At 36.1% G+C, this 13598-nt stretch overlaps 2 protein-coding genes across 3 annotated transcripts; one reads left to right on the plus strand and one right to left on the minus strand.

Moving 5' to 3' along the window:
- Positions 1-938: 938 nt before the first annotated feature.
- Positions 939-3946, plus strand: LOC103983892 (rho GDP-dissociation inhibitor 1). Its single transcript, XM_009401232.3, has 6 exons — positions 939-1127; positions 1222-1594; positions 1675-1741; positions 2220-2438; positions 2623-2747; positions 3499-3946. Exons 2-6 carry the CDS (start codon positions 1295-1297, stop codon positions 3577-3579), a joined length of 792 nt encoding a protein of 263 aa, XP_009399507.2. The 5' UTR covers positions 939-1127; positions 1222-1294; the 3' UTR covers positions 3580-3946.
- Positions 3947-6226: 2280 nt separating this feature from the next.
- LOC135581732 (protein FLUORESCENT IN BLUE LIGHT, chloroplastic-like) lies at positions 6227-10683 on the minus strand. 2 transcript variants are annotated; one of them, XM_065108009.1, is made up of 5 exons: positions 10463-10683; positions 8997-9208; positions 7996-8155; positions 6984-7301; positions 6227-6664 (listed from the first exon to the last, which is right to left on the minus strand). In XM_065108009.1, the coding sequence occupies exons 1-5, from the start codon at positions 10566-10568 to the stop codon at positions 6462-6464; spliced, it is 999 nt and encodes a 332-aa protein (XP_064964081.1). In that variant the 5' UTR covers positions 10569-10683; the 3' UTR covers positions 6227-6461. The 2 variants fall into 2 exon arrangements, with proteins under 2 accessions (XP_064964081.1, XP_064964082.1); XM_065108010.1 differs by lacking the exon at positions 8997-9208.
- Between the last annotated feature and the right edge of the window lie 2915 nt (positions 10684-13598).

Consider the following 13598-nt stretch of genomic DNA (forward strand, 5'->3'; position numbering starts at 1 on the left):
AAGCTAGTTAAAAATACTATATCGACCATCAACACCATTTAATTATTTAAATTTTTTTGTCTAAGATATTTATTATCAAAGATTGAAAACCTTACCCTTAGAGTGTCTTTGTCCCATAAAAATATTCAAAAATCTTTTTATAAACTTATCCATAAAATTGATTTTCAACAAATCATTTGGAATGAATCCGTAACTCATATTTGGCACTTTCCTCTCTAGCAGATCCTTAACATATGTGTCTTATCAAGTAGGACAGAATCACCAAGGTGATGTCAGGTTATGTAATCTTAAGCTAGTTAAAAACACTATATCGATCAACATCATTATTCAATTATTTAATGATTCAAAAATTTTTTTTTTGTCTAAGATATTTATTATCAAATATTAAAAATCTTACTTTTGGAGTGTCTTTGTCCAAAAAAATTTATAAACTTCTCGACTTTGCTAAAATTAATTTTCAATAAATCATTTCGAATAGATCCTCAATCCATATTTCAGATAATTCAATCATTTCGAATAGATCCTCAATCCACATTTCCGATAAACTATGAAGGTATTATGAATCATAATTTATGAGCTAATTAGTTTATCAATTTTGTTTGACTTAAATTATTGAGTAAGATATTTATATTTTTTATATAAATATTATTTCTATCTATATTATTGTCAATTAACAATATATGTATGAGAGAAGTCATCATGTTTCCAAGCTTGATTAGGGCACCAAATCTTCTCATCTGGAATGGAATCTTGGACATCAAATCAGGCATTTATCTCCCTCCCCACCAATACTGCACATCCTCTACTGTACTGTACTGTACTGTACTGTAGTCTGCTCATCATCAATGCAGCAATAGTAGTAACACGATAGATATCACTTCAAATATATATCCGCTATAAACTATTTATATCGGCAATCACTTCCCCACAAGCTCGAAGAATGGGTCAAACGAGCAGCTCGCCTCCGTCCAATCACCCTCCCCTTCTCTCCATCTCCCTCTAAATCCTAATTTAAGCCTCTCCCTTTTCTCTCTCCCCGCCGAATGAGAAAGCTCGCTGCAGCAGTTCTTCCCTCTTTAGCCAAATTCTCCCGTTAGTTTTGTTCCTGCAGGGCTGCACATTGCAAGGTATGTTCCAAGCTGCCTCCTTTTTGTGTCCATTCTCCTTGTCGTCTCTCCTTTTGGGTTCTAATGCTTCTTTTGTGGTTCCGACCGTTGGCAGGTGAGGGAATTCCTTTTGACCTGCTTTGGCTGTGTTTCTTGGGGTCTCCTGCTGTGGATGTGGTGAGGTTGATATGTCTTCTGCCGTTGGAGATCTTCCCGGTTCGAGGGACATGGGTTTGGAGCAGAAGCGTGGGAAGGCTGAGCAAAATGGGATTTTGACGGTAAGGGAGGGCGAAAGGGAAATTAAGTCAGAGCATGGGCGTCCCGGTGGGGAGGGGGGGGAGGGCCTCGACAGGCGGATGAGCGAGATCTCTCTCCACGCCACCGAGGAGGAGGAGGACGACGACGACGAGGAGGAGGATGGAAAAGGCGCCAAAGGGCTTGATCTGGGGCCTCAGGTCAGCATCAAAGACCAGTTGGAGAAAGACAAGGTTTGGCTTCGATTCCTTTCCTCGTAACTTTCAACCCCATTGCTTTCGTTTCCGTTTCATCGTGCGTATTTTGGGAGCAGGATGATGAGAGCCTCAGGAAGTGGAAGGAACAGCTTCTGGGAAGCGTGGATTTGAATTCTGTGGGCGGTAAGTCTGAGCTTTCTCTCGCCAACTTTTTGTTCGTCATCATCGTTCGACATACTCGCTGGTAGTGTTCTCTCTCCTTTATCGTTCGACATCCTTCTCCATCTTGGCATTTCTAGCGAACTGTTAAATGGATTAGTAAGTCTTTTATTTAGTCCTATGTTTTGGTGTCCAATTCATTCAACCTCCATCGAGTAAGCGAAACATTTGGCATCTAATGTTCTGAAACTTGAACTGAAAGTCCTGGTTTTGATTCATTTTCCTTCTCGTGGCCTTCTTGTCTTTGTTAAGCGCCTCGGTTTTGTGTTGGTTCTATTGTAATCTTCACAAAGCTTACCTGAATTGCCAAAGAAAAGGAAAGAGAAAAAGAGAAATCCTGAAATTTTTACTCATTTTTATTGATTAAATGTTTGAGAATTAATTTCTTGGCACGCTTAGGATGAGCCTTAAGTTTGGTTTTCTGTTCTTCATGATCGTACAGAAAATTTAGAGCCCGAGGTTACGATTCTGTGCCTTTCGATCATCTCTCCCGGAAGAGCTGACATAGTCCTCCCGCTTCCTATGGTTCCAAACTCCAAGGGTGTGTGGTTTACTCTTAAGGAAGGCAGCCCTTACAAATTGAAATTTTCCTTCTCCGTCAGCAACAACATTGTCTCTGGTCTGAGATACATCAACACAGTATGGAAGACTGGCGTCAAAAGTTAGCTCTCTTATCCGAGTTTGCCACTTTAATTTCCCATGGAGCTTCTTATCCTATTTATTATGAACACTAACGATGCGGTTGCTCTTTTGGTCTCCATCAATTCTGCTTCTTTCTTTTGGTGTAAGTTATATAGTTTCTTTCCTTCTGCATGATGTTGACAAAAGATCAATTTCCATTTCAGTGGATCGAACAAAAGAAATGCTAGGTACCTTCAGTCCTCAGCTTGAGCCTTACACATATGAGACACCAGAAGAGACCACTCCATCTGGTCTATTTGCAAGAGGATCATATTCTGCAAGAACTATGGTATATTAACCATGTTTAATTATGTTTAGGACTATTAGAACCAAAGTAGATGTTCATTGTTTGTGCAACAATTCACTCAGCACATTATTGTGGTTATACTGAATAAAATCTTAACTCTATATATACTTGAATCAATATTGCCTTCACCATCTTATTTTTCTGGTTGCATATACCTTTTTTTGAACTTTTTTGTGAGATCATTAAAGTGCCTTGACTGATCTAAGTAACTGTTTCATCTGAACTGAGTCAAGTTCTTGAATCTGGCTCATGGATTATGACTAATGAGTCTTTGAGCCATGGGTGATACTACTTCCATAACCATTGTGAACAAGAATGTGGTTTTAACAAAAGATTCAAAGGGTACCACTAGTTTACTTCTCTTATTTTTCTTTGCCTAATTTCAAAGGAAAGGTCATGCTCTTGTGCTGATACATTAAAATACTCGTGAGGAGTTTTGTGTTTGGCCTTCTAGTTATGATCATGTGCTTTATATATATTTTGATTTAGAAAATGTCATATATCCAGCTTACACAGCAACCATCTACTTATCCAACTAGTTGACTCTTTTAATCTAGATAACTAGATTGCACACCAGGGGAAAGAACCATAAGTAGATTGTGTCCTTAATTGTTACACAATTGCTACCTTAGAGCTAGCGTTCTAATTGGAGTCATTGTGTAGTGTGTACCCTATGACTTCATCTTTGTTGAGTCGTTATTCATTTACTAATGCTGTTACTTTCTTGTATCAGTTTGTTGATGATGATGGCAAGTGTTACTTGGAGATCAATTACACCTTTGACATCCGTAAAGAATGGGCACCAACGGACTGATAGTGTCCATCTAGAGAAGTCTTAATTCTGCGCCTACAAATTCTTCAGAAGTTCCAGTAAGCTCTAACAAAAGGACGGACGGACTGATATCTGTATCTGTGACATCAACTAGTGTGCTTAGTTTTTCCGATATTTATCCTGTTTTGTTCTGAGATGTATCATTGTGACATCAACAGCGTAGCAAGTGGCGGACAACTGACCAAGACTATCCAATCTGCTGATCCATATGAACTAGTTTTCCATGTGTCAGAAATCTTTAATTTTTTTGTGATGTATTTCATAACATTTATGTTTGTTCGTGTTTCTGTCAGTTATTCAACCTTTTTGTTACTGATTCAGGAAATTTTACAGAACCATTTACGCATTAGCATGGGATGTATCACTGTGACATCAACAGCATAATGAGTGCTGGACAATTGACCAAGAATGTCCAATCTGCTGATCCATAAGAACTAGTTTTTCCATGTGTCAGGAACCTTTTATTTTTTTGTGATGTATTGCATAACATTTATGTTTGTTCATGTTGCTGTCAGTTATTCAACCTTGTTGCTACTGATTCAGGAAATTTTACAGAACCATTTATGCATTAGCATTAGCTTACATCTCTAACATGCCCTGTCATCCACAGTTTCTGTTTACTCCATTCACTGATTTGGTACAGAAGCTCTCTGACAGAACAAATCTAATGTATTATTCCTCAGACATCTCCTGAAAACAATATTACAGGCATGTTATTTTCTGAATCATATGTGCTGGTTGCTTGCTGAACAATTGAATGCTATTTGTTGTTACAGAAAAAGTAAATATAATGTGATGTCTTCTCTTCTGCTAAAATCTAATGGCTTTTGTTTCTCCATAAAGCTTCATTTTCATAGCAATATTTTTTGAAATAGCATGCCTGAACCATTTTCTGATCACAGTTGGCCATTAATCATTCTTTGGCTGGATGGGATAACTAATTCATTAATTTGATGAACTTGAACCATATGTTCAGAATGCTTAGACCGAAATTAACAATAGCACACACATTAGACCTCACAAAATTAAGAGATGAAATGGTGGAAGGCATGATTATGGAAGTATGGAAATGGCATTAACATAACTGACTGTTTTGATCAAGTTAATTGGCAGATAAGTATAGCTTAAAAGACCAGAAAAGAATGCATCTAAGACAGAAATTGACTGTCATAATCTAAAAGCTCTGTTTTCCAAACAATTTCCAAGCTGTATATTTATGGACTCACCAGGTTGAACACAGTGTTATCAAATGAAAGGTTCTCTTGCAGTAACAAAAGTCAAGATCAATTTCCTAAAACCATGGCATTTGGTTCATAGAAATATATCTTGAGATAAATGTACATTTATCAAGCTAGTATATAGATATAATTCAGTTGTATTTTCACCTTTCCTCGAGATGAAATACTTTCACCATTCATTCATATGTACTAACATAAATAATGGATGATTTCTCCGAAACTTGATGAAAAGAACGCATTATACAAATGTTGATTAAACATTAAATTAAATAGAAAAGGACAAATACAAGTTTCAAATTTATGACCTATTCTGATAACGTAATACAAAAAAAAAGTTTTTAAGTTATTAGGAAACCATCCAATCTATCTTAGGTTTCAACTTTCAACAATTTCTTTGTCTTTTTTAAGTGAGAGGATGCTGTTAGCTGGGGATAGGCAGCGATCAGAAAGACGGAGTGGTTGGAGTGCCACAACCAAGCAACCATGAACAATGAAGAAAACCGAGAGGCCTTCTTCCTCATTTATTCTCTCTAAACCATAACATGCAGCACATATTTGCTGAAAGCATCATGCAATGACGATTACTGGAACACACACACACACACACACGTCTCGGTTAGTTCCCCGGCTCAGCTTGGTATTCAGTATCAGGAACCTCACCGGGCAACCACCGGAGTTAAGAGTTGTCAAGAGCAAACCGAACACAAGCAAAGCCTTAGAAGCCATGTCGATCTACTAGTGAATTATTAGAATAAGGTGGTTATATCATCTACTGAGGTGAGAAGAATCAGCTTCTACTCCCCTATTTGTAAGGTTCATTTAAGACGATACATTATATATGTCGCCAATGGCTTAGGTGGGTGTTGGCATGCACATCAATTCGACCTAATCATTTTGTTCGGAGATAAGTGATAGATGACCAGCTCTTTAGTTAGGATATAAGACTAAACTCAAGTGTTAGATTTCCATCAAGCAAAGAATATAAGGGGCTCATTACAAATAATCCTCTGTAATTAATTATTTTTATTTTTAATATCTCAATCTCTATATTTTCAAAAATTACATTGGGATCTATATAGTTATAAAGAGAATCATTTAACAATTTACCACTGAACACATGCTAGAGCATATAAGTATATAAATCAAGATACTAAAAATAACTAATTACAAAAAATAATCTATAATTAATCGGAATATGAAACTCAACTTAGAGTGTCAAAGTTCCATTTGCTAGCAAATGGAACTGACAAAGAATCTGGTACAGAACACCAAACATTTCAGCCTACGGTCTCCATTCCATACGATTAGAAAACGATGGTTGTATTTTACATGAGAGGTTTGCCAGACCCATTTCAGTGGCTTGCATGGAGAATGGTCAAAAGGCATGCCTGTGCCATCAGAGAATAACACAACTCTATACTGATTTAATCTCTTGCACATGCTAGGGTTCTTTCCCTGGTAAACAAGTTCTCACAGTGACATTGAAGATTTGGCAGCAAATTCTGAGAACAGTCTTTCTACCAGAAATATTCCACACCTCATGGGACAGATTCTCATTGTCGCGTGTACTCCATTCACCCTTCACTAAAAGAAGCAACATGAAATGAAATAAACAGTGGAATCCAATCAGTCCGTTTCCAATCTAGCTATGTACTTGTCGTAGAACTTGGCTGCACGTTCGAGATCTCCAAGTTCAGTATAGCAGTCGGCTATTGCTCCGTAAGCCTCGGTGATGCCTGAATCCTCTCCTGTTCTCTTGGATATCTCTAGAACCTTGGAGTAGTACTTTATGGCTTCCCTGTATTTTCCCTGCCTCTGTAGTGATGCACCTACATGAAAAAGGGGGAAAAAGATGTGGTTAATGAACTTGAGATTATAATGTTTTTCTTTTGGTGAAGCATAGAACTTGAATATTCATGGATCATCCCACATAATTAATAATTCTATCCTGATATTCTATTGTCCTCTTTCCTTCAAAGAGATATGCTCATGTTCTGATAACTTTCAGCATCTTGGCTAATGAAATTCTTTGCCCTCGGCAAATGATTGAGCAAGATATGACAATCATGACTTGAAAGAGAAAATGAAACTCATTGTGCAATTCTACTCGATCAAAAAACAACAATCGACATGAAAACAATAGCAAACCTAGTCCTCGTGCAGCTTTTTTTTCCTCAAAGTGATCTCCCATAATCTGTGCAAGTTCAAAAGCTTCTTTGAACTGTGCAAATGCCTTTTCTAGATTTTGATTCCTCAAAAAGTTTTTCCCAGTCCTCAAACTTGCAAGGAGTTCTTGCTTCCTAGGATCCACAATGACATCTGTTTCCTTAATCCTGCTGACTGGTGCATAGCTTAAGCTGGGAGCATAAGACTCTATCTTCGCTTGCCTTCTTAGAGCTTCATTGATCTGACGTAACTGGTCATTCAGTCGCTTCAGTTCGTCTCTTCTCCTCCTTGCTAGCAGCCCTAGAAATTATAAAAGGAAAAGAAGAGGTTTTATTTAGGCACTTAACTAATTTATCAGTTGAAAATTTATGATATAGTTTCTTAAACAATTTGATCACAAGAATGCAGATAATAAACATTTGAAATAAGGAACCAGCTTCAATGGCCTTATGGAGGTTCATAACAATTCTGCGATATAGCTAAGTGTAAGAAAAACATGCTCTAGAATAGTTTAAAAATTATTCTTCATGAAGGTAACTGACACATCTTCATTAAATTCACCAGTTTGACTTAGCACAGTTTAAGATTAAGGTCATGATGCAAGCTAGAAAGAGGTTTGGTATAAACAAAATCATAGCAGAACAACCGATGAAGCAATCCCCACAATAGCAGTCCTAGCTTTACGTTAAAAGAATGTAGGTCATTCTGAGGATTGTTTTGGACCTAAACCTACAGCTACTTCAAGAAACAACTATTGTTTCTGCATTGTACATAAAAATTCCTTTTACATTAAAGGACAGAGTGGGAAGGTCTTCAAAACGAATCATTCCGGAAATTCTAGAATGATATTATAGAAGTTTCAGTCAAGTAATTATAGACCCACAGGATACGAGAAAAGTTCTGTGGAATAATCAGAGAAGCAGCAGAAAATCACCTTCCAAAACTATACAAGTGTATATAACTAGAAATAGAGGGTCTGACAATATTATCTTACCCCCAACAGCAGCACCTATCATAGCTACTGCAAATAACAGTGGCATTTTCATAACCGATTTATCACTCTCACATGTTCCAGCCAAGACTTCAAGAGGCAGGGTGAGCATCCATATATTTGTGAAGACCAATGCTTTCAGAAATCCAAACATTTTATCTTCCTGCAGCAATAATTTCAAAAGAATGGTAGAACCAGGTATTTCTTTTCTTTAAAGGAAATATACCATAAAATAACTTTTATCTGATAAACGCACAATATATAGAAATTAAATTACTGTTTGATAAAAGCATTGATACTCAGTGCAACCTATCAACATTTTAAGGAATTTTATGAAAATATGAATTCACTTTCCCTCTTGGCAAAGAGACGGTGCTAAATTAGGAGCTCCATAATAAAAGAATCTTGGTTAATAAAGCTGGTTCTGATGCTCTAAGGTAGTTGAACTAAACAAGAGTAAGTGTCAAGGAATCCAAGAGAATCAGGCACAATCACTTCAGAATGCATCAGGATCATGTAAATATGCTGGGCAATAAAGCCTTATAAATTGTTATGTTTGAAAATGATGGATGAAGGAGAATCAAGAGATTTGGATCTAATGTTAATGTCAACGTGATAAATTGGCATGGTGTCAAGATCTTTTTAAGGGTCCAAGTGTGTATCCAGCAGAAAGACCCAAAATTTAGAAGTCTGGGTAACATTGCTGGACATAATCGATCATGCGAAGAGAACAAAAGTCTATAACTCATTTTTGTATCATGAAAAATAGATGTGCTAGACACCATCTATTTGCACCCAATGCATTAAGGACACAAAAAAGTAGTGAGATGACCCGAGGTGGCCGAAGTGGAGGAACAGAATATTGTTTAATAAAATACTTGCAAAGATAGCATTATCTTGGTAATCTTTGCTTGATAGTCGATAAGAAGAGGTCATTCAGAACTTGTTTCACCTCCAACAATTCTCAAGAATTGTTTTAGCAATTAGGTTTTTGGAATACTCACCATGATATCTGATGGCCATATACAGCTTCCACAAAGACCGCTTAATCTTGATAACTGCACAGCAATGTGTTCTGACTTAGTCTTCTGGGAAACACATTCCCTAGAATATATGGATCCACAGCTTAATGCACTTTCTCCTTCATGGTGTGGTACATGAACATTCAACTTAAAGGTCACATTTTCCCTTATTTGGGAAAACGCCACAAATATTTCTGGATTAGAGAAGTTTTAGTATCAGAAAGATGCTTGAGAGGGAAAAAAACTGTTAAAAGTAGGCTTTAACCTATAGTGCATACCACAGAATTAAAGTAAAAGCCAGATGCACAGAAAAATAAAAGACATTTTCCCCATCAGAAAAAAGTTTAGCCAGGTTCAGAGGAAGTTGAGAACTTTACAAGATGTTTGCATTTAGACAAACACCTCGTAATTTGTACTTTCAAACAATCCTAATTGGTAGACAACAATAATGAGGATTATGACATAGAGCACAAGAAGTTTTTTTCTTTAAAAGGATTCTCTTTCCCTATCTGACCATCAGGAAAACTATGCATGGACCTTCGGGAAAACTGATAATGCCAAATCAATGTATATGCCACGCTAATTGGCACATGCAAGTATTCTCAAATTGATAGATTAATATAATTCTGGTCGAGTGATAGTATTGTTTGACTCGCATCTTAGAAGCATATCCCATTTCCAAAAGAAAGTGATATGACCTTTTTTCCACAAACCACATACTAACTTTTCCTATTTCCCCACAAATTAACAAATTTCATCAAGCCCAATAAGCTTAATAGAAACAAATTAAGTTCCATTAAAGTGTTGTGCAGATAGACATGAACTATATCCATCAAGGCTTGCGGAAAGAAAAGCAGATAAGAATGGTTGTGGGAGCATGGGCCAGTTTTAGCATAAAACGAAATTGATGGTTCTACATGATATTAAATTCATTGCCCCCAAAAACCAGAAATTGAAATGCCGATGACAACAGGACAAAACAAACAAATCAGGATTCGTCAAGGCCATTTGATGTGCCTCTTTCCCCTTATTTCTCCCAAATAAAGAGAAGAAACTGACTAAAACTAATATCCAGCGGTAGAACGTCGACATGCTGCTTCAGAAACTAAATCGCCACGGTGTTCTGTCCTCAGAATGAAGTATATAAACACATACAAAAAATCGAACTTTAGCGTCATAACTGTATCAAAATTCAACTAATATCCACATAGCATAACACGAACAGAAAAGAACCCACAAATTAAACCCTAAGCGACAGCAGATACATCATGTAGGGCGCCAGGATCGACAGAAGGAGCGACGAAACAGGATCCAGAACTGGGAAACCACTAAACACGCACTGTATTCGTCGAATAAGGACGAAGATACTCCTCATGCCAACAAAGCAAAAACGATGTGGAAATGTGTAGGCGAAACCGGAACTGGAGGGAGAGGTTTAGTGAACGAACGAGACGGAAAGCGTCGGCCGGAGAGATCGAGAGGAGCGATGCGCCGGGAACCGTCGCCGTGGTTTCGACGTGACGGGTGGTGGAGGTACCGGGCGAGAGCCGCCATCGTCTTCGCCGCTGCACCGGGGGAGTTCGGACCGATGGTATAGAGCAGGTTTTGGTCTCCATGGATCGACCCGATCGATGCAGCGGCGAGTCCAAAGCTATGGATTCCGGTTCGATGCGGTGCGGCTAAGTTTGAAGGTGCCTGCAAATTGGTTCATCTCACCTTTCTATTTAAATCTTAACCATCCATTTTTTAAGACTGAAAAATAAGTATCAAAAAATTAATTTGATCAAATCAGATAGATAAATGGGCATTAGAAGAGGGTATGATTGGCTGAATGACTTGAGTTCAACCCCATCACACAAAGGTCACATATAAGTAGTTGATAGGGAAACATATCAGTTTTAGATTTGAAGTAATTAACAAATAAGATTTGGTTATGATCCGACTAATACTAGGAGTTTTTGAATTTATCAAATATATTTTTAAGTGCCTAATGGAATCCATTTATACTAAAATTAATATTATGTAGAATTCGACTTTCAAATTAGACTCGCGAAGTGGAAGTAAGTGTAAGAAGAGATAAATACTGAAAAACGTTATCTTGGTTTACCTTTTATAATCAATCCTCACTAAATGTTCACGATTAGGAGGAATATTATGTCAAAATAAAAATATTTTTGAATATTTTTTGTTCATCTAATCAAGGGCTTTTGTCTTTTTATACTATCGAAGATATCATATGTGTGATTAGTTGGAGAATGTTTTTCCTATCATTTATTTCCACAAAAATATATTTTGAGTGCTCTCCTACAAAATCAGAAATAAGGAAGGTCGAATATGGTTTGTTGGCGGATGATTGAGTTCTCCCAAAGACACACTAGGTCTTTAGTGCTTAGGGTGAGGATGCATCATGTGTTCTCTGATACTTAACCTTAGGACACAATAAATGGTGTATAATGCTTAGTATGAGGATGGTGTATTAAGTAATATTTAATATTTAGCTTCAAGAGGGTACATTGGATAGCCTTTAATGCTTAGTTTGAGAAGGGTATATCGAGTGGTCTTCAATCCTTAGTCTAATGAGAGTGCATTAAACGACCTGTGATGCTTAGCCTGAGGAGAGTGCATTAGATAATATTCTTTTAGGTGGTTTACTTGATAACAAGATTTGATTTGATAATTATATTAGAAAACACATGCCAATCAATACTCAAGATGCGAGTCAACCTCTTCAATGAGGTAAAGGATATCAAGTGAGAAATCTCTTGAGCTAAAAGTCGATGATTGGAAGACCTTTTGAGCAAAAAAAATCTCTCGAAAGTAAAAAAGACATCTCGACAAAGAGACAATTGAGATTATAAAGTAGACAATTGAGATTATAAAGTATCTTCTAGGAGCATAGGAGATCATGTTTGTAGCACATGAACTTCGAGACTCCTTGAGGTTACTCTTTAAATCTCTAACTTTGGATCTCATTAAGAATTTCATAAACATGTGATAAGCTAGACACTATTGCCTGCAACAGATTCACCATAGGTTGACCAATGATGACATTGTACATCGATTAAATATTGATGACCATAAATTTCATTACTAATGTTTTGGGCTCCTATATTACATGGAGATTAATAATGCCAATGGGGTAAATTGAATCTTCAAGTGAACCCTATCAAGGATGAGGACATTAGGGTAATATTATTCATTATTAGTCTAATAAAAGATATCAAAATACTATATATCGATGGAACTATCTATGTCAATCATGACTATTTGATTCGACACATGCATCACTTGAATAGAGATGATGAGAGCATTACGGTGCTTGACATTGAGGTACTCCGCCTCTTCTTCCTTGGAAAGTATTTTTTGGATTACCCTCGAGTCAACAATATTCGTTCGAGGTGTCTGATGGGTGATGCTTGACATGTTGGCCCTCACGTTAGCACCAAAATAATAAAAAAAGATATTAATAGTAGACTTGAAATGATTGATCAATTCAATTTGATCTTGATTCGGCTTGGGTGAGAATAATCATACCCTTATTTAATTACCTTTTATACTCGATTGTCTTTAGTCGTTCACAAGGAATATTCTATGATACAAAAAAATATACCTCAAATATTAGGCCTTTGTTGACGTGATGGGATCTATAGTTAATAATTTTTGTCTTATTATGCTTATTATCAATAGCATATATCTAAATCAACCAATTATTTATGAATTTTAATTCATCATTCTTTCAGTATTTAGTATTCTTTTATCAATTGTTGATCCTTTTCTCAAGGATTTTACGTCAAAATTATATATATATATATATATATATATATATATATATATATATAAAATCAGATATCTTATCGTCAATTAAGTTAAAATTTGTTCAAAAAATTATTGGTGAAAAAATATACCGTAAACACATTTTATACCATAAGATTTTTTTAGTCAAAACCTTTGTTTTTAAACTTAATCAAGTCATATCACGTCTTGTCAAACACTTAGTTCAGTTCGACACATCTACGTCAATATATATTTTTTTTTTGACAAATATCCCATGCATCAACATAGCATTCAACTATTTGACAAATATCCCAATGACCAATAAGTGATCGACAGTTTAGAATTAAAGTAACTAAATGCTTAATTTTATTCAAAAGAAAATTCTTTGTGAGTGTTTTTTTTTTTTGGAAAAGACATTAAAATCAGTTGAATCAATGATTAAAACATTGATCAAACATTAATGTTGTTTATTGGTTGGATTGGTGCCATACCAATATGCGATGACTTTAATCGATATCAGTTTCGTGGTTCCACAACATTATTTTTAGGGCTCTTCTTGTCTCACTAATAAAAGAAAATATGGTCTAAAAGCATAGTATAAACCATGTACAATGTGAATAGACTTCTAACGATGGATGATCAATATACAATACATGTACATGTAGTACAAATCTATAATTAAAAAATATATAAATATATGAATTTACAAACTTTAAATAATATTCTACATTATACCTTTTAATGACATTTGGCCGACACTCATATAAGGTGTGTCGTTGTTGACTTAAATTAGTCATAATTGTGACAACT

The sequence above is a fragment of the Musa acuminata genome, chromosome BXJ2-5, assembly GCF_036884655.1.
Source record: "Musa acuminata AAA Group cultivar baxijiao chromosome BXJ2-5, Cavendish_Baxijiao_AAA, whole genome shotgun sequence".
NCBI classification, from domain to species: Eukaryota; Viridiplantae; Streptophyta; class Magnoliopsida; order Zingiberales; family Musaceae; genus Musa; species Musa acuminata.